This window comes from Vulpes vulpes, chromosome 12 (genome assembly GCF_048418805.1).
Source record: "Vulpes vulpes isolate BD-2025 chromosome 12, VulVul3, whole genome shotgun sequence".
Lineage (NCBI taxonomy): Eukaryota > Metazoa > Chordata > Mammalia > Carnivora > Canidae > Vulpes > Vulpes vulpes.
The window spans coordinates 104,352-130,792 of NC_132791.1; the positions used below are offsets into that span (position 1 = coordinate 104,352).

Genomic DNA, 26,441 nt, shown 5'->3' on the forward strand with positions numbered 1-26,441 from the left:
AAAAACAGAAAAGTAGGCTCATTCAAGAGAAAAATATAAATAAATAGAAGCTGTTCCTGAAAAAGGCCTGATGGCAGATATAGTAAACAAAGGCAACTGTCAGTGATGCTCAAAGAACTAAAAGAAGACATAGGGACAGTCAAGAAAATGATGTATGAACCAAATGGAAATAACAATAAAGGGAGAGTAAACCAAAAGAGAAACCAAAAAGAAATTCTAGAGCTGAAAACTACAATAACTGAAATGAAAAATTCACTAGAGGGAGCCAAAGACAGATTTTAGCAGGTCAAAGGAAGACTCAGTGACCTTGAAGGTAGGACAATAAATGTAATTGAGTTTGAGGAACAGAAAGTAAAAAGATTAAAGAAAAGTGGACAGAACCTAAGAGACATGGGACATCATCAAGCACAACAATATACACATTAGGGGCATCACAGAAGGAGAGGAAAGAGAGAATATGTGATGAAATAATGCCAAAGTGTCCCAAGTTTGATGAGAGAGATGAATGTAAACATCCAAGAAGTTCAATCAACTCCAAGTAAGATGAACCGAAAAAGATGCACATTGAGACAGACACATAATGAAACATTTGGGGGAAAGGGGGATAAAAAGAAAGAGAATCTTGAGAGCAGCAAGAGAGAAATGACTCCTCACATACAAGGGATTCACCATAATATCCCTGGCAGATTTCTTATCAGAAACTTTGGAAGCCAGAAGGGAGTCTTACAGGGTGAAATGAGAGGACATTAGACAGTAACTCAAAACCATAGGGAAAAATAAAGATATCCATAAAAGTAAACACACAGGCAATTATAAAAACTAGTATTGTAACAATGGTTTGTAACTCTAGGTATTGTTTCCTATGTTATAGACTAATACATTTTTTTAAGTTACTAGTTTAAAAGCAAGTATTATTACAACTTTGGTTTGTAACTTCAAATTCTGTTTTCTACATAATTTAAGAGGCTAATGCATTTATAAGAATTACTAGTTCATGGTTTTGGGGTATATCATGTATAAAGTTACAATTTCATGACATCAACAACCAAAAAAGATGGGGATAGAGGTGTAAAGGAACAGAGTTTTGATATGTTATTGCAGTTAAGATGGCATAAATTCTAATTTGAGTGCTAGAATTTCAGTATGTTCAATGTAATCCCCATGATACCCACAAAGGAAATAGCTCTAGAATATACACAAAAGTAAACGTAAACGAATATGTCATTACAAAAAAAATAAATAAACACAGAAGACAGTAATGCAGAAAGTGAAGCACAAAAGCAAAAAAAGACTATAAGGCATATAGAAAACAAACAGCAAATGATAAAACTAACTTCCTCCTTACAGAAATTACTTAAAGTTTAAACCTTTATTCTTACAAAGTGGTGAGGATGTTTAAGGTCATGTGAAAACACCTACCAAAGTGACTTAATAAATGTTTCTCTGTTTCCTTTATTTTTTTTTAAGATTTTATTTATTTATTTATTCACAAGAAACACAAAGAGAGACACACACACGGGCAGAGGGAGAAGCAGGCTCCATGCAGGGAGCCCGACGCGGGACTCGATGCCAGGACTCTGGGATGACGCCCTGGGCTGAAGGCGGCGCTAAACCACTGAGCCACCCAGGGATCCCATTTCTGTTCCCTTAAAACAAAAAGCACCTCCTTGTGTGGTTTCCCTGTTTATTGTAACCACACTTTCTTAATAGTAAGCCATCTCAAACACTTCCTGAAGGTAGATGCGCTGCAAAACAGGCTTTTAATATTATTTTGCCTGTTCATGCCTCACCATCTTATTTATCCAAACACAAGACACCGCACCCCCAGGCTTCCACTGCTTTCTCCTCCTCCAGAATGCCCCCAACCTGGAGACACTGCTATAATGACAGAATGTGGAAACTTCTACGACTAAGGTGGCCTCTTATTGCAGTTTAAATGTAAATGGACTTTCATTTCCTCTCTTTTTTACATAAGATGATTAACATTGATCTCTCATTTCACTGACCTTTTCTTCTATGGTATACAATCCACGTGTAAGCACATCCACTAATATCCTCATTTCAAATACAGTACTTTCAAAGTTCTAACATGTCCATTTTAAACAGTTTCCATTTTTTTGCTGAGAACTCCTCTGCCCATTCATTTTGACCAAGTCTTCCATTAAATCCTCAAACAATTTTATAATAGCTGTTTTAAAATCCTTGTTATCACTTCCAACATCTGAGTCATATTGGGGTCAAGTTCTCTTCACTATGGGACACATATTCACGTTTCTTTGCATTTCTAGGAACTTTTCCAAAATGTGTATCTGACATTATAGATGACATGTAGAGACTCAGGATTCTGTTATCTTCCTCTGAGGAGTGTTGATTTTTGTTTGGACAGAGAGTTAACTGGGCTGGAATCAAATCCCCAGCTCCATTTATCCTGTAGGGGGCATCAGCAGAAATTGCTCAATTTCATATGTTGCTATTTCCTGGGGGAAATTATAGTTTTTCCTATACAGGGACAATTTAGTTGTCATCCAGGATTTGAGTCAGTTTCTATGCAGATCTGGGGGGTGCCCCATTCTGTATCTTCCTCTTCCTGAGGATCTCTTTATTACTTTTCAGGCTTCTTTACATCTACCAATGTCATCCTCTGACTCCTCAAGTCTCTGACTTCTAGCCACCCAGCTCTGTGTGAATTGAGGTACTCTCAGATGAAAAGTTGTATAAATGTAAATTTTACCCAATATACCCCTCTCCTTTCAAGGATCAGCCTGGTTTTGCTCAATCTCTTTTGCCTTCAAATGGTTTTAACTTTTATTTTATTTTCCCTTCCAGGATTTATGACTGTCATCTATAGTATAGGAGCATTAGTCTGGTGTGATCTACTTTTCTATGACTCAAAACATTCTAATTCTGTATTAATTTAATTTAATTATCCCTCTTTATCATCCCCATTTTTCTCCTAAGAAGAATGGACATTAACAGAAATCTTCTAATATTAAAAAAAAAATTATTTCCTGTATGGATCATGTATGGTATATATTATTTTAGGTCACTATAAACCCTTGGTGAGTAATAATGGCTTATTTATTGATTTCTTAATTGTGTCTTTTGATGAACAAAAGTTTTCTAAATATAATAAAGTATAGTTTATCATTTTTTTAAGTTGTTTCTGTCACCTTCTAAAGGACCTTTATCTATTCCCAGGTTAGAAAGAGCCACTCCTATATTTTTCTCTGAAGGCTTGTGGTTTTAGTTTTAATGCTAAGGTCTATAATTCATTTTGAGTTAACTTTTGGTAATGTGTCAGATACACAGAGCAACATAGGTGAGTTGCAAAACCTTTAGTGAAAAAAAAACAAGTTGCAAAGAGTACATGCCATGCAATTCTACTTATATGAAGTACTACAGCAGGAATAACTCAAGTATGGTAATAGAAATCAGAATACTGGTTTCCTGGTTGGGAGAAGTCACTCAAAGGGGCACAAGAAAGAAGTTACTGGAGTCATGGAGACATCCCATTATCTTAATTAAAGTGATTTTTGGGCAGCCCGGGTGGCTCAGCAGTTTAGTGCCTGCCTTTGGCCCAGGGTGTGATCCTGGTGTCCCAGGATCGAGTCCCACATCGGGCTCCCTGAGTGAAGCCTGCTCCTCCCTCTGCCTGTGTCTCTGCCTCTCTCTCTCTGTCTCTCAAGAATAAATAAATAAATAAATAAATAAATAAATAAATAAATAAAATCTTTAAAAAAATAAAAATAAAGTGATTTTTTCATAGACATATACATGTGTAAAAAATCCAATGAGCTGTACACTTAAACTGTATGTATTATACTTTATGTCAATTAAAAATGTATTACAGAAAAAAATCCCAGGTAAGGAAAAGAACGTCAATGATCCTTTTTTTTTTCTAAATGGGACAAAATCAAATCCCATGGTAATGACAAAGAGAAGCTAGTGGCATATGAATTGTTGTGATTGCAAGTGTCTAATTCTTTCATCATCAAAAGAGAATCTGATGACATCATCATTCCCAGAAGACTGAAATAATAAGCAAACTGGGGCGTGCCATAGAACCAATACCAGGTTATCTGATTCATGATTTTTCAAAGGTCTCAGAATGTCCGGCTTGAAAACTGTCTGTCCCCTTGAGATTTTCCACGTGTCTTCCCAAACTATCATATCGTAAATGTTAAGTCTCTAAGGAAGAAACTGTATAAAAGTCCTATGTGATCTTAGGAAAACAAAAGGTAAGAGTTTGTCCTTAATTTCAGCCAAACTGAACCACATTAAATTCCTTTTCTACACACAATTTCATAAGTGCAAGACTGAATATGACAAAAGAGCTTTATAAACTTCATGAGTAAAATTCCAAATGTGAAAATCCCTTTTCAAAATAAGGAGCATCTATTTTATGCTGTTATTGGTCCTATAACCTGTCTCGGAATGATCAACTTCATAATGTTAATTTATTAAAAATAAGTTCCTTCATAAGCATACCCCTCTTTAGAATCCAAGTAAGTATTTTCACAATTATCTCTTCTCTGACACCACATCCTATGAGTTAGGCTGGGAAGTGGCATTTGTGTTTTGATTTTCTGTAGGAAAAGCCCTGTCCACTCTAGAAAAGACAAATGAAGGTTATAAAATCTCTTGCATCAAGGCCAGCTTAGACCAGCTAGTGTCCTAAGACTTCGGGCAGCTAGCGCCCATAAAAAGTGTCTCCACAGACTCAACTCTATTTTCATATAGAGAGACCTCCAAGGACCAGATGTGTCTCAAATCCTAGCCAATATGCATTATATCAATTGGTTTAAGTCATGGAGAGTCACAATTCAACACGGCTTACTCTGTATACATTGTGCTATATTTAATTTACTTTTATCTGTTTCTTTTTCCTCTTAGGAAAGGATGAAATACAGAAGAAAAATAATTCTACTGTTATTACTCTTATTGCTTCTCTGGATTTTGCACAGACAGCATCGTTTCAGGTAATTTTTAAAAGCTAATGAATATTTTATTCTGGGTTTGATAAGGATCTAGTATGTCAGAAAGGTGATAGGCTAACCTCCTGAATAAATCAGCATCCAAATGTATCAATCCAATATACCCCAAAATATCCAAATAGCATTCAAATGTATCAGCATAAATATAACCATCAGCACAGAAGTTCTTTGTTTCTAATGTGATCAAAGCTAAACATGATTTTTGTAAACTCATAAGTGCGAGGAGAAGTAATGTTAAGCTATCAAGATAGTGACCATGTAATTATGGCTGGCAGTTAGCAATTTTTAGAGAACCTGCCATTTTTAAATAGGTGGCATCTTCTTTAAGAAACATCCCCCCCAAAAAAAAAAAAAAAAAAAAAAAAGAAACATCCCCAATATTGGTGACTTCCTGCACTACATATGGTATTTGCCCTTTATATAGTTTCACAAGTAGAAAGATTTCATTGGCAATTAGCAAATTCCATTGCTTCAATGATATTTAGTTATGTTTTCTTTCATTTGTTGCTCAAAGAATTAGGTTTCCTTTTTTTTTAAAGATTGTATTTATTTATTCATGAGAGACACACACAGAGAGAGAGAGAGAGAGAGAGAGAGAGAGAGGCAGAGACACAGGCAGAGGGAGAAGCAGGCTCCCCACAAGGAGCTCGATGTGGGACTTGATCCTGGATCCTGGAATCACGCCCTGAGCCAAAGGCAAGCGCTCAACCACTGAGCCACCCAGGTGTCCCTAGGTTTCCTTTTTTAAGATACAGCATATGAAGTCCTTAACTGCAGTGATTTTCTTTTATCACGTTCATTACTGTATCTCTACAGCCAATAATGAACTTGGCACATAGTTTGTGTCTTAGTCCGGTTGAGCTGCTACAACAGAATACCTCACACTGGGTGGCTTATCAACAATGGACATTTATTTCTCACATTTTGGGGGGCTGAGAGGTCCAAGATCAAAGTGCTGGAGGACTTAGTGTCCTGGTTCATAGACAGCCACCTTCTCGCTGTGGCCTCCTGTGGCAGAAGGGATAAGGGAGTTCTGTGGTACCACTTTTGTAAGGCTACTAATCCTGCTCATGTGGGTTCCAACCTTATGACCTAATCATGGCTCAAAGGCCCCAGCTCCTAATGCCCTCATGTTGGGGGTTCGGATTTCAACATACAGATCAAAGGGGACACAGATGCTCTGTCTGTAACATTATGTGTTCATCGAATATTTGGTAATATTAACTAATAAAATGAGTGGATTGATGGGGTATAATTCTAGTCATGTTAAATGTAGAAACCCTTTATATAAGTTTAAAAGTAATGTAATGCTTTTTGTTTATCCTAAGCACAAAGAAACTACAAGGGACATACCGGTGCTGGTAAGTCTTATTTATAAATATGCTATGGCCTCTTCTTTGAGGACAAGACCCGTTGGAGGGCAGTAGGGTATCTCCAAGTCCTTGGTTCCTGCAGGCAGGGTAAAGCAAAACAATTTTACAAACGTACTTTGGAGATGTTCGTTCTTCGTTCAAGGTCAGAGTACTAGGAGTCGGAGTGCCATCTGTGGATAGAGCAGTGAGAACTCGTTAGGGGAAATGTGTTACGGGAGCCAGAACCCAGCTGCCGGGAATCTTGGGTCTTTTAAAGCTCTGGGAAATCACATAGGAGTAAAGTTTTGGTTAAAAGACTCTCGGGAGATTGTTATTAACCACAGGCCACCTACAAAATCATACTATGAGAATGCATGCAAACTTCCCCAAAGATTGTGTAAGACTCCAAATCATAATATGTTCTTCAATTTCTCTCTAGAGTCATGGGAGCCCACAAAGTGAAGTGAAAGAAATTTTCTGATGCTTCTTGTGTCTAAGGGCCTATGCCTCAGGTAGTTCTATGGCGCACGACACTCTCACCAGGACCATGACTCCATATATGGGTGAGCTGCTCTGTGCATGAAAATATTATATAGTAAGATGGTTTTCATGGGCAGAGTACGTTTCTCCTATATACAGCCATGGCTAACGGGGGTAGTAACTCCCAATCACCTGAAAACAGCAGGAAAACCCCAGACAAAGGTGGGAATGTGCAAGGGAAGTCTGCTGCAGCAGATGCTGGAAGAAAGAATGAATTAAAATATTTTCTGGTAAAATGTATACAGAGCAACACAATCTAACAATCATTCTATCGTTAATATTAGCTCTCCTTAGCATCCGGATTCTATAGCCTTAGAACACTAATACTCAGCATCCAAAGGCTTTGCTGTCAGTGAGGCAGGTGCCTGCACAGAAGGCCATGTCTCAGTCACGTCCTGGACACTGCAGAGCTCCTGCCTGTATACGTAGGCATGAAGATGGACTCATGACATATGACTCAACTCCACAGCTGCCCAATCCCCTTGTGAGCTGAGCCCAGGATCAACTGTCCAAAGATTGGCTGACCAGGGTGCCATTAGAGTGGATAGCAAGGAGATAGTAAGGGCTTAGGCCCAACTGCTTGTCTTTCCACTTGCTGTGTATGGACAAGATAACAAAAATTCTTTGTGGCTCAGTTTCCTTATCTAGTAAAATGAGGATAATAATAATAATAATAACAATACCTATCTCATAGGGGTGGATTAAATTAGATACTACTTAGGGAAGTATTGCATACGTATTGGATGCTAATGAAGGAAATCTAACCTCATCCAGCAGGTTAGAAAATACTTCCTTCAGGTAGGGATATTTATTTATTTATTTATTTATTTATTTATTTATTTATTTAGGTAGGGATATTTAATATAAGACCTAAATGCTGTGCAGGAATTAGCTTTTAGGTCTTAGGTGTCAACATGAAGTTGTGGCATGTCTAAGGAAGCGTAAAAAGGCAAGTGAATCTGGAAAATCAACATTGTGAGGGCGAGGTCAAGATGTGGCTGGGACAGTGTGAAGGGTCAGATCATGCCAAATGTTATGGCCATACAAAGAATATAGACATTATCAAGACAATGGGAAGCCACTGAGCACTGTTAAACAGAATAATGACATGGGGACACTGGAGCTTTAGAAACAAGATAGTGGAAGTAAAGTGGACATATGGAGAATGGGTTGAAAAAGGCCAGTGCAAGGATAGGCAGAGAGCGGGTCACAATTAAGGGGGATGGGAATATGGAGGTTCATTATATTCTTCTCTTGGTTTATGTACCTTTTACATTTTTCATACCTACAGAGTCTTGTTGAAAGTGTACAGACAGTGAGCCAATTAGAAGGCTACTGCTGTAGCCCCGGCAAGAGATGATGGTGACCTGAAGTCATGTGGTGGCAGAGGATGAAGATATGGGGATGGATTTGAGAGACGTTTTGGGGGTACAACCAGCAGGGCTTGATGATGGATCTGAGGTTGGGATATAGGGAGTGCTCTAAGTGTAGAATGACACTCACACTTCCGCCTCGCCAATCCAAGTGGATCCAGTGAGAGATAAGGCAACAGATGAAGGGGACCTACTTTGGGGAAGATGTGATGACTCTCACACTGAGCATTTTCAACTTGTGGCATTGGTGCAAACTTCAAGTAGAGGACTTCAGAACACAGTTGGGTGTCTCAGTCCTTAATTCCTGGGAGAAGTCTAGTTGCACATAAAATTTGAAGCCACAGGAAAATGCCTGCAAGAGTGTCAACTGATCAAATAGAAAGTCAAATAGAAAGTCTCAGAAAGTCATGAGTCCTTTCTGAGAATAACTCTCAAACCAAGGCTCCTGAGCAGATAGGACATTTAAGGCCAGAAAGTAGGGATATATTTCCATTGTGATAGAAGGGGGGAGAATCAGCGCTCAAGACAGATATGAAGGCAAGGTGGCGGAAGCCTGAGGGAGCATTCATGTGATGACTGCTATTTGTCCATCAATGAGAAGAAGGAGAATGAGCACTGTGGAAACACATAACGACTTCTGGGAAGCCCAGAGACTTAAGCAGAGGTGAGAAATCATGATTTTCCATGCCACTCCCATCAAAGTTCATCATTGTTTTTCTTACTGTTTCAAGTTTTCTTGCATTTTACCTCATATTATAAGATAGCCCATGATTTGGTAGACAATGAATTACCTTAAACTCAAGTAGATACAGTGTGATTTTTTGCATTATTTCTTCTGATAGGTCTGTGGATACTCAATCAAAAGAATTAAAGCTATCAGACTGGTTTTTTCCCAGGTAAGAATTCTAAATCCAATATGTGAGATCAATCCTTAGATTGCTCAGTAGAAGGTAACAGACGGCAGCAATACTAACTGGCATTGCAACTGCTGGACGGCAGATGGATCCTTGATAACATTTTAAAAAATAAGCAGTGACCAAGATGCATTGAAAATGGACATTAGGGCCCACATCCTCCAGAAATGAGGGTGTAGAATGACAGGAACCCAAAGGCCCTAAAATTATGGCCGGTCAAAGTGTGACATTTGAGATCATCTGGTTGCTTCTCCTCATTTTGCCAATGAGGGAACCAAAGGCCAAATCACAGGTGGGCCATCTGTGCACTTGACACTTCAGTCCGGTGGCTTTCCTCTAGCCTCTCTGCGTCCCTCTTCTTACTACACCCACCGGTCTTTCTCCCTCGTGCTGCAGGGTTTCAGGACTTGTCCTAATTAATACTTTGAAAGGAGACATCCAGTTACGATCATGATTAGATAATGGTCTGTGACTCGTCCTCCCATGATATCGTAACCATTGTCTAAGACACAGAAAGCACATAGATTATTTTAACAGAGAATGTAATATAAAGAATGATTAACTAACATAAAGTTGTTAACTAGGTAACTTGAAAGACCAAAAAGAGAATTCTAAGGTGTCATGGAGGGAAAGATTACAGGAACTATGTTCCTAGGGCCAAAGAAAGGAAAGGAAGAGGCCAAAATTATTAAATCCTAGAAACTTGGAAGGCTTAAACTTAAATGAACTCCATGTGCTGGTATCTCTGAGCTCTTGAAAGGCCTCTCGAGACAGGGAACCAGCCCTCTAGGAAGGGGCACCGAGAGGCTGGGTTTGCAAGTATCAGAAAAGCTGAAATCTGGACTCAACTGCTAGTCTGGGAAGGAACTGCTGTATGTGGGTCTTGCAGGAATGGGAGGCGGTGAGGAGCCCCCTGGAAACAGGAAAGAGCAAGCTCCTTCTTCCTCCAGTGCCCTCTATTAGCAGAGCCTTACAGGGTGCCCGCTGGCAGAGGGCAAATGTGGCTTGCTGAGTATAGTGTTGGGGGTTTAGTCAGGAAAGATGCTAGCATGTTAGGGAGCACAGGATCCCCCTAACAAGACAGGTAAGGCGTATGCTTGTAACAGGGTGATGATTTATCCCAACAATGGAACAAAGGAGAAAACCATATAGTCATTTACACAGATTCCAAATAAGCGACTGATAAATTTCAATTCCCACAGCATATTTTTTTAAACAATAGAAATTTATTTCCTCCCACTTCTGAAGACAGGACGTGGAAGATCAAGGTGTTGGCAAGTTTGGGTTGTCCTGAGGCCTCTCTCCAGGACTTGCAGAAGGCTTTCTGACTGCAGTATTCTCACAGGGACTTTTCTCAGCGCAAGCATCCTTGGTGTCTCTTCCTCTTCTTTTAAGGACACCAGTTCTATTGAATTTGGGCTGGATCCTTATATGACCTCACTTAACCTTAATTACCTCTCTAAAGGCTCTGTCTCCAAATAGTCACGATGGAGATGAGGACTTAACATATGAATTTGGGGGAGACAGCATTCAGTCCATAACTAGTTCTGAAATAGTTAATAGCATTTTTTTCTTCCAAAAGCACTTCAATTTCCATTGCAATTTTCATTTTCTAATTTGATGACCATCAAGATTGAACACTTTCATATGACTATTGGCCATTTGGATATTCACTTCTGTAAAATGCCATTTATATCTGTGGATTTCCTTTCAGCTTTCTTGTTAGCATCCTTGGATGCACAAAATTTTATTTTCTGATGAAGTCTAATTTATCTACTTTTTTTTCTTTTGGTGCCTGTGCATTTTATGCCACATCTAAGAAATGATTGCTAAATCCAAGGCTGTGAAAATTTACTGTAGTTTTCTGAGAAGAGTTTTATCATTTTTACTCTTCTTTTTGGCTCTTTGATCCATTTAGAGTTAATTTTTGTATATGATGGAAGAGTCCAACTTTCTTTTTTTTTTATTTTTTTAGTGCAGGTATCCTACTGTCCCAGCACAATTTGTTGAAAAGACTATTTTCCCCCATTGAATGGTCTTCCCACCCTTTATTTAAAGTTAACTGATCATAGTTGTATGAGTTTATTTACAGACTCGATTCTGTTCCATCAATCTATATGTCTATCCTTATGTCAATACCACATTGTTTTGATAGTTGTATCTTTGTAGTAGTTTTGAAATCAGGAAGTGCGAGTCCTCTGATTTGTTCTTTATTTTTCTTTTCCTGATTGTTTTGCCCATAAAATTCCTTATGAAAAAAAATAAAAGGCAGTTGGAAAATCGATAGTGTATTTGTTTCCTAGGGCTGTTGTAACAAATTGCCTACAAACTGCATAACTTAAAACAACATAAATTAATTTTTTTACAGTTCTGGAATCCAGAAATCCAAAATCCCAAGTTATCAGCAGGGCCATGACCCCTCCGAAAGCCCCAGGGAAGAATTTTTCCTGCCTCTTGAAGTTTCTGGTGGCCCCAGGCCTTTGGCTTGTGAGAGCGGAACACCAGTCTCTGCCTCTTTCTTCATATGGCCTTGCCTGTGTCGCTCTTCTATGTGCTCTTTATCTTTTTATAAGGACACCGATCGTTGGATTTACAGGCCTAACCTAATTCAGAATGACCTCATCATAATTAATCGCATATGCAAAGACACTATTTCCAAATAAGATAACATTCTGAAGCTCCAAGTGGATTTGAATTTGGGGGGAGGGGTCACAATTCAACCCACCACATGTAAGAATTATACTGAATCACTAGACCACTTTCTTGGGTGTATTGTCATCTTCACAATGTAGGTCTCCAATCCATAAACATGGATGTCTTCCCATTTATCTAGGCCTTCTTTAATCTTTCCCAACGTTTTACAGTTTTCATTGTACAGTCTTGCGCCTCCTTTGGCTCTGTGTATTCCTAAATATTTTATTCTTTTTGTTCCTATCGTAAATGACATTGTTTTCTTAATTTTATTTTCAGTCCATTTCCAGTGTATGGAAGCAACGAATGATTTTTCTTTCATGTTAATCTTGTATCCTGCAATTATACTGTCTATAATTATTAGTTCTAATAGATTATTTTTGTAGATTTCATAGAATTTTTACTAAAAGAGATCATTTTACTTCTTCCTTGGTTGGATGTCTTTTATTTCCTCTTGCCCAACTGCTCTAAATCTCCAGTATCCTGCAATTATAATAACTATAATTATTAGTTCTAATAGATTATTTTTGTAGATTTCATAGAATTTTTACTAAAAGAGATCATTTTACTTCTTCCTTGGTTGGATGTCTTTTATTTCCTCTTGCCCAACTGCTCTAAATCTCCAGTATAATGTTGAATGGAAGTGGATAAAACAGCTTGTCTTGTTCCTAATTTTAGGGGGAAAAGCTTTCAGTCTCTAAAAAATAAGTATGATGGGATCCTGGGTGATTCAGTCAGTTAAGTGTCCAACCCTTGATTTTGGCTCAGGCATGATCTCAGTGTCATGAGATCAAGCCCCGTGTCAGGCTCGGTGCTGAGTGTGGGGCCTGCTTGGGATTCTCTCTCCCTCCCTCTCTCTCTGCTCCTACTGTCCCCCACTTGGGTGTGCATGCTCTTTCTCTATTAAAAAAAAAAAAAGGTATGATGTCAGCTGTGAGTTTTGCATAGATGCCATTTATCATGTAGAGGGATTTCCCTTTATTCCTAGCTTGTAGAATATTTTTATCATGCAAGAATGTTTTTCAAAACATTATACGCTTTCACTCATACGGGGAATATAAAAAAATGAAAGAGATTAAAGGGGAAAGGAGAGAAAATGAGTGGGAAAAATCAGAGAGGGTGACGGAACATGCGAGACTCCTAACTCTGGGAAACGAACAGGGGTAGTGGAAGGGAAATGGGCGGGCGGGGGGCGGACTGGGTGACGGGCACTGAGGGGGGCACTTGACGGGATGAGCACTGAGTGTTAGACTATATGTTAGCAAATAGAACTCCAATAAAAAAATAATAAAAAATAAAAAGAATGTCAAATGCTTTTTCTGCATCATTTAAGATGATCGTGTAGGTTTTTTCTTTCATTTTATTAATATGGTATTTTATATTGATCAGCACGTGTATGTTGAACCAGCCTGCGTTCCTGGGAATAAATCTCACTTCAGATTTTTTTTTTAAATTTATTTATGATAGTCAAAAAGAGAGAGAGAGAGAGAGAGAGAGAGAGAGAGAGAGAGAGAGAGGCAGAGACACAGGCAGAGGGAGAAGCAGGCTCCATGCAGGGAGCCCGATGTGAGATTCGATCCCGGGTCTCCAGGACCGCGCCCTGGGCCAAAGGCAGGCCCCAAACCGCTGCGCCACCCAGGGATCCCCTCACTTCAGGTTTTAATATGCGATTGGATTCAGTTTTGTAAAATTTTGTTGAGGATTTTTTCATTTTTATTCATAATAGATATTGATCTATCATTTTCTTGAGGTGTCTTTTTCTGGCTTTTGTACCAGTAATGCTGGCCACATAATGAGTTTGAAAGTATTCTCTCCTTTTCAATTTCTTTGGAAGACTTTGAGGATGATTGATGTCAATCTGTTAAATGTTTGGTAGAATTTACCAGGGAAGCCATCAGGTCCTGGGTTTTTCTTTGTGGGGAGATTTTGATTACTGATTCACTTCTTTTTACTTGTTCTCTTGTCTTGTTCTAGGTCTTTAAGATTTTCTATTTCTTGGGATGCCCGGGTGGCTCATAGGTTGAATGTCTGCCTTAGACTCAGGGCATGACCCCAGGATCCCAGCATTGAGTCCCATGTCGGGCTCCCTGCAGGGAGCCTGCTTCTCCCTCTGCCTGGGTCTCTGCTTCTCTCTGTGTCTCTCATGAATAAATAAATAAAATCTTAAAAAAAAAAGATTTTCTATTTCTTCTTCAACTAGTTTTGGTAGTTTGTGTGTTTCTAGGAATTTGTCCATTTCATCTGTGTTATCTAGTAAACTCTTGTGCAGTTGCTTTGGTATTCTCTTATAATGTTTTACTGTCTATAAGGCCCATAGTAATGTCCCCACTTCCATTCCTGATTTTAATAATTTGAGTCACTTATGGATTTTTTTGGTTTTGGTCAATCTAGTTAAAGATTTGTCAATTTTGTTAATCTTTTCAAAGAACCAACTTTTGGCTTCATTAATTCTATCATTTTTTTCTCTTCCTGTATGTCAGTTGTCTCTGCTCCAGTCTTTATTATTTCTTCCTTCTGTGTGCTTTGGGTTTAGTTTGCTGATTTTTTCCAGTTCTTTAAGGTGGAAGGTTAGGCTATTATATATTTCTTATTTTTTAATGGATATTCTTTAAAACTTTAAAAAAGATTTTATTTATTTATTCATGAGAGACCACAGAGAGAGGCAGAGACACAGGCAGAGGGAGAAGCAGGCTCCATGCACTGGGAGCCCGATGTGGGACTCGATCCCAGGACCCCAGAGTCACGCCCTGAGCTGAAGGCAGATGCTCAACCGCTGAACCACCCAGGTGCCCCATTATTGATTTCATTCCATTCTCAATGAAAAAAGATAGTTTGAAAGTTTCCAAGTATCTTAAGTTTATTGAGATTTGTCTTATGGCTTAACATATGTCTATCCTGGAAAATGTCCCATGTGTATTTGAGAAGAATATGAATTCTGTTGTTGGTTACAGTGTTCCATGTCTGATTCTTCTTCTGCCTGCCCAAATCTGCTGTTGAAATCCAATGGCAAGTTTGTTTGTTTTCAGCCATTTTACTTCTCAGCTCCAGGATTTCTATGTGGTTCCTTTTATAATTTCTCTTTATTCACATTCCCTATTTGTTAAGCTGTTGTCCTCCTGGTTTCCTTTAGTTCTTTATCCATGGTTTTCTTTGGCCCTTTTAGCACATTTAAAATAGTTAAAGTCTTGTTCTAGTAAGCCCAATGTCTGGGCTTCCCTAGGGATAGTTTTTATTAATTTTTTTCCCTATGAATGGACCATACATTCTTGTTTCTTTGCATGCCTCAACTTTTGGTTGAAAACTAGACATTTTGTATATTATGATATGGTTGCTTTGGATGTCAGATTCTTTCGCCTGCTCAGAGTTGTTCTTGCTTACTGTGGATTGTAGCTGCTTTGTCTGTTTAGTGACTTTTTCAAACCATTTTTAAAGACTGAATTCTTTGTCTTGTTTGGTCTGAGAGGTCTCTGTTCCTTTAGCTTGTGGTCAGCTAGTGGTTTGGCAGAGATATCCTTAAATGACCAGAGCCAGAGTGGTGGTGATGGTGGTAGTTGGAAGGTTATTGGAGAAGAAGGAGAAGGACGAGAAGGAGGAGGAAAAGAAAAAGAAGAAGAAGAAAATAACCCCCCTCTTGTAAAAACTGACTCTGTGTTTGAGCCCTCCTTCAACACAGTTCAGCTGTTTACAACTTTGCCTTAAGCCTTCACTTCCTGCTTGTACTGAGAGCCTAAGTATCAGCCAGAGGTGAAACCTTAGGATCTTCAGGGATCTTTCCTGAGCATGTAACCTGCTCTGAACATGTGCATGGATTTCTCAATTCCTCATTATACATGGGATCTTGTCAAAGCCTTTACTTTTCAAAGAACTCTCTTTCAAACCTTTCCTCCCAGGCTTCAGCGTATCCAGTGTTTATTCCAACTGTGGTGGCAGGGCTTCTTCCATTTTAAAATGTTTTCAAGGATTGCCCCCTACTTAGCCACTTTTCCCTTTTGAGAGAGTTCTGAGTTAAGTGAAACAAAGGAGAGCACTAGGAATCCATTCCTTTGGAGAACTCTCAGGTCAAAACGGACAAACACAATTCCTTCAGCATTAGACCCACTCTTCTTCCAGAAGCCCATACTCACACTGACACGTGATCTGCTGTTTTCCATACCACTGCCACACTCGGAGGGAGTTGGAGTAAGGCTAAGTTAAAATACTGCAAAGCTTTCCTTCTCCTATTGTGTTGTCATCCTTTCCTTAATTTTTGCTTGACTGCTCTAAAATTTTGGCTATTTTCCAGAGTTCGGACAAAGTTGCTTCTGACTGTATGCAGTAATATTAGCCTGGCAGCATTTTAGAGTATGAAACTGGAAAGCTCATTTTTCAAAATATGGTATCTGAAAATAATAAATGTTAAAAAGTCTAAGACTGGGAGACTTTGTTCAAACACAGGTGATATGACTTTAGGCTTTGGGTGACATTTTAACGGTGTCCTCAAAAGATTTTTGGAATCACAGTATGACTAATCTGTACATGTACTTTTGTAATGATCTGACCATTTCTGACAAGCTGTTCTCCTGTTTATTGTAACCATCAAGGCTTTGGATTAGAAGTAAGGAAATGCTGCAACCAGACACACTTTAATCATTAGTAACATCTACCAGTTTTATTAAAAGATATACTGTTCATAATTGTTATTGTAATTGTTTCTTACAGTAAATCCATGAACCTGACTAACACCAGCTGGTCGGCTCCAATTGTGTGGGAAGGCACTTTTGATGAAGAAGTATTGGAAAAGTATTATGCAAAACATAAAATCACTGTGGGATTGACTGTATTTGCTGTAGGCAGGTAGGTAATGGCAAATGTCCTTTACATTCAAGCTTCTTACTATAGAAAATGAGAGATTATAGGAGCACCAAAAAAAAAAAAAAAAAAGAAAGAAAAATCAAAGAATCAAAACACTTTTTCTTTGGAAAAAAAATCACAATTATCAAGGAAGTCTGGCAAAGAAAAAGTTTGACACAAATTACCAATATTAGGAAAGAAACAGGGTATATCACCTCAGAACTGGCAGACATCAAAGGGAAAATCAGAGACTACTACACTCTACATATACATGTGAAAACTTCAGTGAAACAGACCTTGACAACACTGTCACAATCCACCCAAAATGAAGGTGATCACTTCAGTAGCTCTTTATCTGTTGAGGAAATAGAATTCATAATTTAAAAAACTCCCAAGGTCTCCATGCCCAGATGGTTTCATCAGAACATTCTACCAAATATTTAAAGAGTTAACATCGGTTCTATGTAATCTCTTTCAAAAAATAGAAGAGAAAGAAACAACACTTTCCAATTCATTTTATGAAGCAAGTGCTGCTCTAATAACAAAATCATACCCAAAAAAGTATTAAGTTGAACAGTGTACATATTACCCATTAAAATTATAAATTTCATCAACTTTATAGTAACTCATTATTAAATATTGATAGTAATTTATTCTTTTTTTTTTAAACATTATCTTTTATTGTTTTTTATGATAGTCATACAGAGAGAGAGAGAGAGGCAGAGACACAGGCAGAGGGAGAAGCAGGCTCCATGCACCGGGAGCTCGACATGGGATTCGATCCTGGGTCTCCAGGACCGCGCCCTGGGCCAAAGGCAGGCGCCCAACCGCTGTGCCACCCAGGGATCCCTATTCTTTTTTTTAATAGACCTTTTTTTAAAAAAAGTTTTATTTATTTTTTTAGTAATCTCTACACCCAATGTAGGGCTCAAACTCACAAGTCACATGGTCTTCTGACTGAGCCAGCCAGGCACCTCTGATAGTAATTTATACTTAAACAGAAGATAACTCAGAAGAGGAAGGAAGGAAGGAGGAATCCCTGCTGAAGAAACTTCTGTGTACCTCTTTCCCAGATCCATTCCGATCCCTCTCCATTGCTGCTCCACAATCTGTAAGAGGGCACAGTGAGTGACCCCATGCCAGGGCAGTGCTCTTACTTTCAGGACACAGATGGAGTTTCTGCTTCCTTTCCACGCCCCTTCAGTAGAACACACTTAGAAGAGTCCAATGTAAGTGAAGGACACTGAAACCAAAGCTTCATTAACTTTATCGTAAAATCCCCTTTTTGTGTGTTAAAGAACCCCTGAAAGTCTCAGAAATTAATAGCATCAGGTGCCTCTGAAATTAGGAGTATAGGTGGAACCAAAAACAGAAGTATAGATTGAAAGTATCTATACAGGGGTGCCTGGGTGACTCAGTGGTTGAATGTCTGCCTTTGGTTCAGGTTGTGGTCCTGGGGTCCTGGGATCGAGTCCCGCATCCGGCTCCCTGCATGGAGCCTGCTTCTCCCTCTGCCTGTGTCTCTGCCTCTCTCTGTCTCTCTCTGTCTCTCATGAATAAATAAATAAATACTTATAAAAAAAAAAAGCATCTGCCTTTGGCTCAGGTCATGATCCCAGGGTCCTGGGATCGAGTCCCAAGTCTGGGTCTCTGCTCAATGGGAAGTCTACTTCTCCCATTGCCTCTTTCTCTCTCTGAGATAAATATATTAAATCCTTAAAAATAAATTAATTAACCTTACCTAAGAAAACATCAGAACCCAAATTGAGGATCATTCTATAAAATACCTGATCAGTACTCTTCAGGGTCAGGGTCATAAATGACAAGGAGAGAAACTGAGAAGCCTAAGGAGGCTAAGGAGACAAAATGATGAAATGCAATGTGTATCCTGGATTGGCACTTGGGAACTAAAAAGGCCATTAGGGTAAAAATGGGTGAAATTAAAATAAAATCTGTGATTTAGTTATAGTATTTAACCACTGGTAATTTCCTAGTTCTGACGAATGTACCATGGTTATATAAGATAATAACATGAAGGTGGGTAGAATACATATGAGAAATCTCTATAATATGTTTGCACTTGTTCTGTAAATCTAGTATCATTCCAAAATAGAAAATTAAAAAAAATTATTAAGTTCACAATCGTGTGAGACGATAATAACCTGACAATAACATTTTTTTCTTGTAAGTGCCTAACAATAGCTTTTGATCCCTGAGACATCCATGTCAAAGACATCCAACTCAAATAAACATATTGCCAGCCTTGACTGTACAGCCAGGCTGTCCATCCCATGAGATTCCCCTTTTAGAAAGGCCTGGGTAACCTATGTAACTGACCACTTGAGTGACCCTGTGTTTTCCTTCCTTGCACTTTCATTGTTCCTCTTCAGTTTTAAATAGAAAAACCCTAGGCACTCCACCCCTTAAAGGCAGGAGCCTCAAGGTCCCCCCTTCTCGCTCCCTACCTACGACCTCGTTCTGTGGCCCTGCACTTACCCTGTACCCCTGTACCAGGACTGAGTAATAAACCTTGTTTTGTCAAAGTTCTCTGATGGCTGTTGCTGAGGTGCAGCTTGTAAGTGTCTTAAGAACCACTAGGGCTGGTCCAGCCCAATATTGGCTCTGGTAGAGGAAATGTCTGTGGGGGTCTCACCGCAAGCAGCAGGGCCAAGGTAGGTCCCAGGCATTCCTGGCCAATAGGATTACTACCAAAGACTGAGAACAACAACAAAAAAATAGCCCTATATTATTATACTGGACACAAAAATTAATTCAAACGAATAACTAACTTAAAAGTGAAAGTTAAAACGATAAAGCAACTAGAAGAAAATATAGGAGCATATTTTCACTACTTTGAGGAGGCAACCATTTCTGAAACATAATACAAAAGCACTAACCATAAAGAAATGTAGATAAACTATTTTTTTGGATTTGAGTTGCTAGCTTCCAACTCAGTAGAATATTTTAAGTGATATCTTTCATAATTTATCTTACTTTAGTTATTAAATTGCCATAATTTTTAGATATTCCAAACTAGAGAGTTTTTCTCCCAGCTCCATCTGCTATGTTTCTTAAAAATTAGGTCAATATTCAGAATGTATTTTTAATGATTATATAAACATTATTTGAAGCTGAGGTGTGTATGATTACCCTTCCTTTTTTGAATTTACCTGAAGTCATTTATTACTCTGAAATTTTTCAAAGGTTGGAGAGCCCAGAAATGAGAAAGTTTTGTTTTCTAATCCAGCAATCTTAGCACCATATTAAAAAGCCATGAGACACAGTGCAGATAGTGGGGTACTGACTATGCTACCTCAAACCCCTCCTGCCTAACTGTCTTTGTAAAGAAAGCCGCAGACACCAATCACGGCTCTTGCAATGACCCAAGACCCTCTTGCCTACAACCTGCAAAGCAAGCTCCCTCTTCTCTGATAATCCTGAGGACTCTGGCTCTCATCTTGCACTGGGCTCTGTGTTGTTTTCTGATCTCACCAAGTTTCATTCCCTCTCATGAAGAAGTCCTTTTCTCTCCTATAATCCACAGAGCCCCATCAGGAAGAAGAAAGACACGACTTCACTTGCTTTTACACTGCTTAAATATAACTCAAGAAGTATATCTAATATTTGGTTTGCTTACTAGCATGTTTGGACAAGCTACAGCCAGGGTAATTTAAGTAGCATATGTTCCATTGAAATATAAGACAAGGAAGTTAATCATTTCTTATTTGTTTCACAGATATATTGGCCACTATTTGAAGAAATTTATATCATCTGCAGATATGTTTTTCATGGCTGGCCATAAAGTCATAATTTATGTTCTGATAGATGACTTATCCAGGATGCCTTGGATACAGCTGAGTCGCCTCCGTACAATCAAAGTATTTGAAATAAAGCGAGAGAAGAGATGGCAAGACATCAGTATGATGCGCATGAAGACTATTAGTGAACATGTTGTGAATCATATCCAGTATGAAGTTGACTTTCTCTTCTGCATGGACGTGGATCAGATCTTCATAGGGAAATATGGGTCGGAGACTCTGGGGGAGTCTGTGGCTCAGTTACATGCTTATTGGTACAAGGAAGATCCTAAAGAGGTGCCATATGAAAGGAATGAGTCATCAGAAGCATATATACCTATTGGTATGGGAGATTTTTATTACCATGCCGCTGTGTTTGGCGGCACTCCCATCCAAGTACTTGATATTGCCAGGGAGTGCTTAAAAGGAATCATGAATGACAAGAAAAACAGCATTGAAGCAGTGTGGCATGATGAAAGCCACTTAAACAAGTATTTCTTTCTCCATAAACCTACTAAACTCTTATCACCAGAATATTGCTGGGATTATGGTAGAATGAATGGTCTTTATTATCCAAATATCAAACTCTATTGGGCCATCAAGGATTATAAAAATCTTAGGGTGATAGCACTTTCTTCAAATTTCTGAAATTCAGAGCATCTTTTTGTCTTATTCCTTAGGAAATCAGCACTTGATAAATTTTAGCACTAAAAAAGAATCACTAACAAATGGCAAGACCACCAGCCCTGCACACTCACACTTTTCCTCGTATTCATTTTGAATTGTATAACATGGGATACAGCCGTTGCAGGATGAATGTATTGACATCAGATAGAGATACGTGATTTCATATCCTGTGTGAATGTCGAGTAAATATTATTTATTGGATCACACTGAACAAAATAAAATCTGTCACAAGAAAATGAAACCTTAAATATCTTTATTGATCTATGTGGATACACATTTCTCATATTGCTTAAGAAAGGGGACTGTCTAGAGGTGTGTCTAGAGGTGTCACTGTAACGATAGTAATGTTCTCTCTACGTAAAATGTCCAAGGTGTTAAGGCTGCCACCAGATGGGCAGAAAACTACTTAGGAAAGTTTGAGTCATTCAAAAAGAACTGTATTTAAAACTACGACATTGTCGTAAAAACTAATTGAAGAAAAAAATTAAAATATAGAGAGAAAATTGAAAGCCTCCCGTTTACTCTCCCTTTGAAAATCTATCCTTCAATACTCCTTTTATGTGCATTTACATACCCACCACATGAATATGCACACACACACACTTATTCAATATTTTATACAAACTGATCTGTACCACACCTATGCACATACACGCACACACACAGATTTTATCAGTAGTCAGGGTCCAGTTGGGAAAACAGATTCTATTATTCTTGGTATTTTAAACAGTGGGGATTTAATGCAGGGAATTGGACGTATAAACAAGGTAATAACAGCCAAGGAGCACACAAGAGAGAAGCAGCCTATAATTAGTTTTTCCTGAAGGCAGTGCAGTCCAAAGGCTGAAGGAAAAATTGTAGAATGTCCAGAAAGAGCTGGAACCTAGCATGAGTTGCCTGGCGTGAATGCGGACAACAAAGAGAGGAGTCCCAGTCGCTGTTAACGATGTCATCCAAGGAGACAGAGACAGGAGAGAAATATATAGACTCTTCTCCTTCTCCTACCCTGTTTGCTTTCTACTGTCCAGTGCTATCCACGAGTCAGATGTAAGGGAGTCCGGGAGATGTAGGTCCCTGCCATACTGAGCAGAGCGTGGGAAAAGTGAGAGAGAAATCTGATGCTAAACAGGTAAGTGGCTACCATAGTTCCATTCCAGTACCAGTTCCAGTACCATTTTGCCACAAAACACCCATACTCCTCCTTCTACCCATGCCTCACTCCCATAAAACAACTTCATGTTTCTACCTTGCAGAATTCAACCAACTTTTTATACATGACCACTTCCTTCCCAAGAGGGTGAAACACAAAGTACCACCTGACATCGTTTCCTTCCTCATGTCCAGGAACCCAAGATGATATGAGGTTCTCCCTCAGGACTGCACGTGGTTCTTCAAAGTTTGGTGAACTCTGATCTAAACTATAAAGAAGGGCAGCCCTGGTGGCTCAGTGGTTTAGTGCCGCCTTTGGCCTGGGGCCTGATCCTGGAGACCCGGGGTCGAGTCCCACGTCAGGCTCCCTGCATGGAGCCTGCTTCTCCCTCTGCCTGTGTCTCTGCCTCCCTCTGTGTGTGTGTCTCTCGTGAATAAATAAATAAAATCTTTAAAAAAATAAAACTGTAAAAAAAAAAAAAAGAATAACTAACACTCCTCATTTTAAAAAAAAGTAGGAGGAGCAGGAAAAACGGAAAATAATTGGTTAACACATAAAAAGGTACATATAGAGAACAATATATACTGATATTTGTAATATAAAAACACCTGCCTGCTGTAGTCCTCACTTCCGCAGCCAGTTCTAAGGTCAGGTTCCTGTTGACCACGTCTTTCTTCCACACCAACTCTATTGTTCTTTATCCTCTGCTAGAAGCTCCGCTGAATAGGGTTCTTTACTAGTGACATGACATAAACCTCTTCCCTGTGGGATCTGAGTCTTTAGTGGGCCTATTCATTCGCTTGCCATGGTTTTCCCTTAACAAGGACTGTTGGATAACATAGTTTAATAGGGTCCCAGAGAACACCTTGAATTCTAATTATAGCCCTCATTCCACTATTGTGTAATAGCAACCTGCTTTCGTCTTGATAACTGTGATCAGTTTCCTGATCCAGTGTAGAGACCCCTTCTCTGGATGTTGATTCAGCATGATGAGAATGCAAAATGGCTAGGGGAAGTCTCAGGTCCCAATTCAATGAGACCATCACTTTGTTTCCTTATGCACTAAGACCTCCAAACTCACTGAGCCCAAGGTTGCAGGGAGGGAAGTGAAAATTGCTCCAGTAGATTATTTGGCGTAAATGTAAAAGAAAGCCTCACATTTCTACTTGCTAGTTCCAGGACCCATGCATCCTGGCTTGAGGAAGACAATATGATATAATGACCATTATTTTAAGATATATCCCATACTTTTAGGACAGCACCCCAACCTCACCAAATGTTGTCTTACAGCTGATACTGTGAGTCTTCTCGAGGCCATTTCATAAAGTTAGATGCTTTTGGGTCATGAGTTACATGGTAAGACCGGTGAATTCCATGGACAGGAGCCTATTGTTGCACTTGACAATAAAATCTATCTCCTTGCCAGAGACTATGAATAAAACATTCTGGGGCAGCCCAGGTGGCTCAGCGGTTTAGCACCACCTTCGGCCCAGGGCGTGATCCTGGAAACCCAGGATCGAGTCCCACGTCGGGCTCCCTGCATGGAGCCTGCTTCTCCCTCTGCCTGTGTCTCTGCCTCTCTCTCTCTCTCTCTCTCTCTCTCTCTCTCTCTCCCGAAAAAATAAATAAAATCTTAATAAAATAAAATAAAACATTCTGTAAGCCCACAAGTGGTGCTGCTGGCAGAAGCACTATGGAAAAGGAAGGTATGTCTGTACTCAGAATATATTTGCTTGGGGACACATTTCTTCCCCTTCCTTGATGAAAAAGATCCAATGTAACTACTATGCCACCAGTGGCCAGTCCCTCAGAAGAAAGGAGTCATAAGATGCACTCAGAGTGGCCTTTGCTCTTGGTGGTTTGCACATTTAGCAGCAGAGAAAGCCAGATCCTCATTGATGGAAGGAAGTTTTTCTTACTGAGCTACTGGATAGCTTCCATCCCTGCCACTAAGGCCACTTTGTACATGGGTCATCACAAAAGCACTGTGTGGCTGCAAAAAAGAGGCTGACTGATATCATAGAACAGATTTTTCCCTACTTGATTACAGAGAGCCTCCTCTACTAAGATTGCTCTTTGATGAGAATTTTCATGAGATACTCACAGCCTTGCACTCTGTTCCTATTTCAGAAGCCCATACAGGACCTCAGTCTTTCTTGTCACCAATTTTTCTACCTGCCTGAGTACAATCTTAATGGAAATGACTTCCAATGATAACGGATTACACTGCAAATATCCAAGTGTTTAGTTAGTTGGATCAGAAAGCATTAAGTTCATGGTGGGTAGGAGAGGTCATAGTTCAAGCAAAATTTAGAATCCTATGTGTCCAGTGAATAGATACTTCTCTACCTGGCTACACAAAATGCTCTATCTAGTATCTATATTTGCCACTTTAACATGCCAAGGGGCAGAGATCCTTGCTCTTCAGTCTATCTTACATGGAGCCTTCTCTTGCTCCGAGTCTCTCTCAAAACGGGCAGGGTATTGGTTTCTCAATATACAGGTCAGAGTGGCACTCAAGTACAATATATGTTGCTTCCTATATCCAAAAAGTCCCACCGAGCTTTACACCTACTCCGATTTGTTGATAAGTGGTGCAAGGTGCAGGAACTTGCCTAGAGCCAATAACACTACATGCTCCGCAGAAATCTCACTGATGTGTCAGGCACCTGATTTTTTCTTCCATCTCCTGGCATACATTTGTATTAGCATGACATCTGGGATTCTTGCTCCTTTCTGCTCAAAATGCTCAGCATGGTGTTAACAATGGTATCCTGTAAGAGGTGCAGGTGGTCAAGGAGGCCGTGGACTGTATTATGATAACTCAGGAGAGTTTGTGTAACTCTGAGGTTTACTGAGGCTTCCGTCAGGTAAAACCAAACTGCTTTTGATAATCCATTCTAACTGGTATAAGGAAAAACATCTGTCACCCGCAGACCAAATACCAGGGACTGTGTTCATTTGCTCGAGCAAAAATACAACACTAGACGTAGCTGTAATTGGAGTCACCACTTAACGAACTTCATAATGATTCCCAGGCATTCTACAAATATAGATGGAAATATGATGATACAACTTGACTGGTTTGCATATTTTATGGTCAAACAAGCAAGGATATTAATAAATCTCAGGGAAGTGTACCTGTTTCAGTAACATCAGAACTTTAGCTCGATTCAATATTATATTCCATTCATCTCAATCTAATATCAATAGATATTAAACAAGGATGTAATAGAAATCAACAGCCTGCAGTGTTCAAGTATTTAATGGTGATCTTTACAATCTCCAGAGGGAGGTCTTCTTATTATATGGCTTTTGATTTACTATTTTAATAAGAAAGCCTTTTCCATTGGCTTCATTTTGACCCTTCTCACCACATTAGCCCTTACACCATGAATCAGAGACTAATGTAAATACTTCAGTAGTTGCTGAATGTAAATATTTAAAGCATGAATTCAGGAATTTAGAGACCACAGAGTGGCTCTTCTATATGATGGGACCACTGTGAGATAAACTCAGGGTGGAATTTAATTTATCCTCTATTCTCCATAAGCCCTCACTCTGTTTAGTAGATCACAATGCTATTTTCATCTTTTAGAAATTGTCAACTCTGAGCTAGTGTCCATTCTGCATTTTCCTCCAAGGATACAGTCATCCTACTAAATGACCACAGGTCCTCTCTTGAGGCAACATAGACTCCTCTTCTATCAAGAGACTCCCGGTCTGTAAACTGGCTGAGGTACGGGAACATGATGAGATACTATAACTTGTTGACAATTCAACTCAGGTTTCTGCTCACCAGGTCTAGGGTTACCCCAATAATGTAAATCCCGTAATTCTCACTGAAATCTGAGAGTCCATTTCAATATCAGTATGTCTCCACACTGATTCATTTCTCAAGGACTTAATGAAAGAGAGAGTCCTCTGAGCCCCCCCAACTCCACCCTGGAACATTGTTGAGGGGCAGGAGATGGTGTGAGCACAATAAATTCGCTTCAGCATTTCTGTCTCCCTAAACATTTGGATTTCTTCTTCTACATCATGCCAGAAAAGCTATGACATCTTAGCCTCATTGAATGTAGGTTACCACTGAATTCAAATTTCAGTTAACAT

General features: G+C 39.2%; 2 protein-coding genes across 2 annotated transcripts in view; both read left to right on the forward strand.

Moving 5' to 3' along the window:
- The window catches only part of LOC140594818 (N-acetyllactosaminide alpha-1,3-galactosyltransferase-like), a 34,865-nt gene extending 12,636 nt beyond the window's left edge, over nucleotides 1-22,229 (forward strand). Inside the window, exons 2-5 of the mRNA XM_072731760.1 lie at nucleotides 9,102-9,155; nucleotides 16,563-16,697; nucleotides 20,431-21,041; nucleotides 22,207-22,229. Coding sequence (XP_072587861.1) covers nucleotides 9,102-9,155; nucleotides 16,563-16,697; nucleotides 20,431-21,041; nucleotides 22,207-22,229 — 823 coding nt within the window. The remainder of the gene's footprint in view (nucleotides 1-9,101; nucleotides 9,156-16,562; nucleotides 16,698-20,430; nucleotides 21,042-22,206) is intronic.
- Nucleotides 22,230-22,296: 67 nt separating this feature from the next.
- The window catches only part of LOC112923002 (glycosyltransferase 6 domain-containing protein 1-like), a 28,856-nt gene continuing 24,711 nt past the window's right edge, over nucleotides 22,297-26,441 (forward strand). The window contains exon 1 of the mRNA XM_072731761.1: nucleotides 22,297-22,307. Coding sequence (XP_072587862.1) covers nucleotides 22,297-22,307 — 11 coding nt within the window. The remainder of the gene's footprint in view (nucleotides 22,308-26,441) is intronic.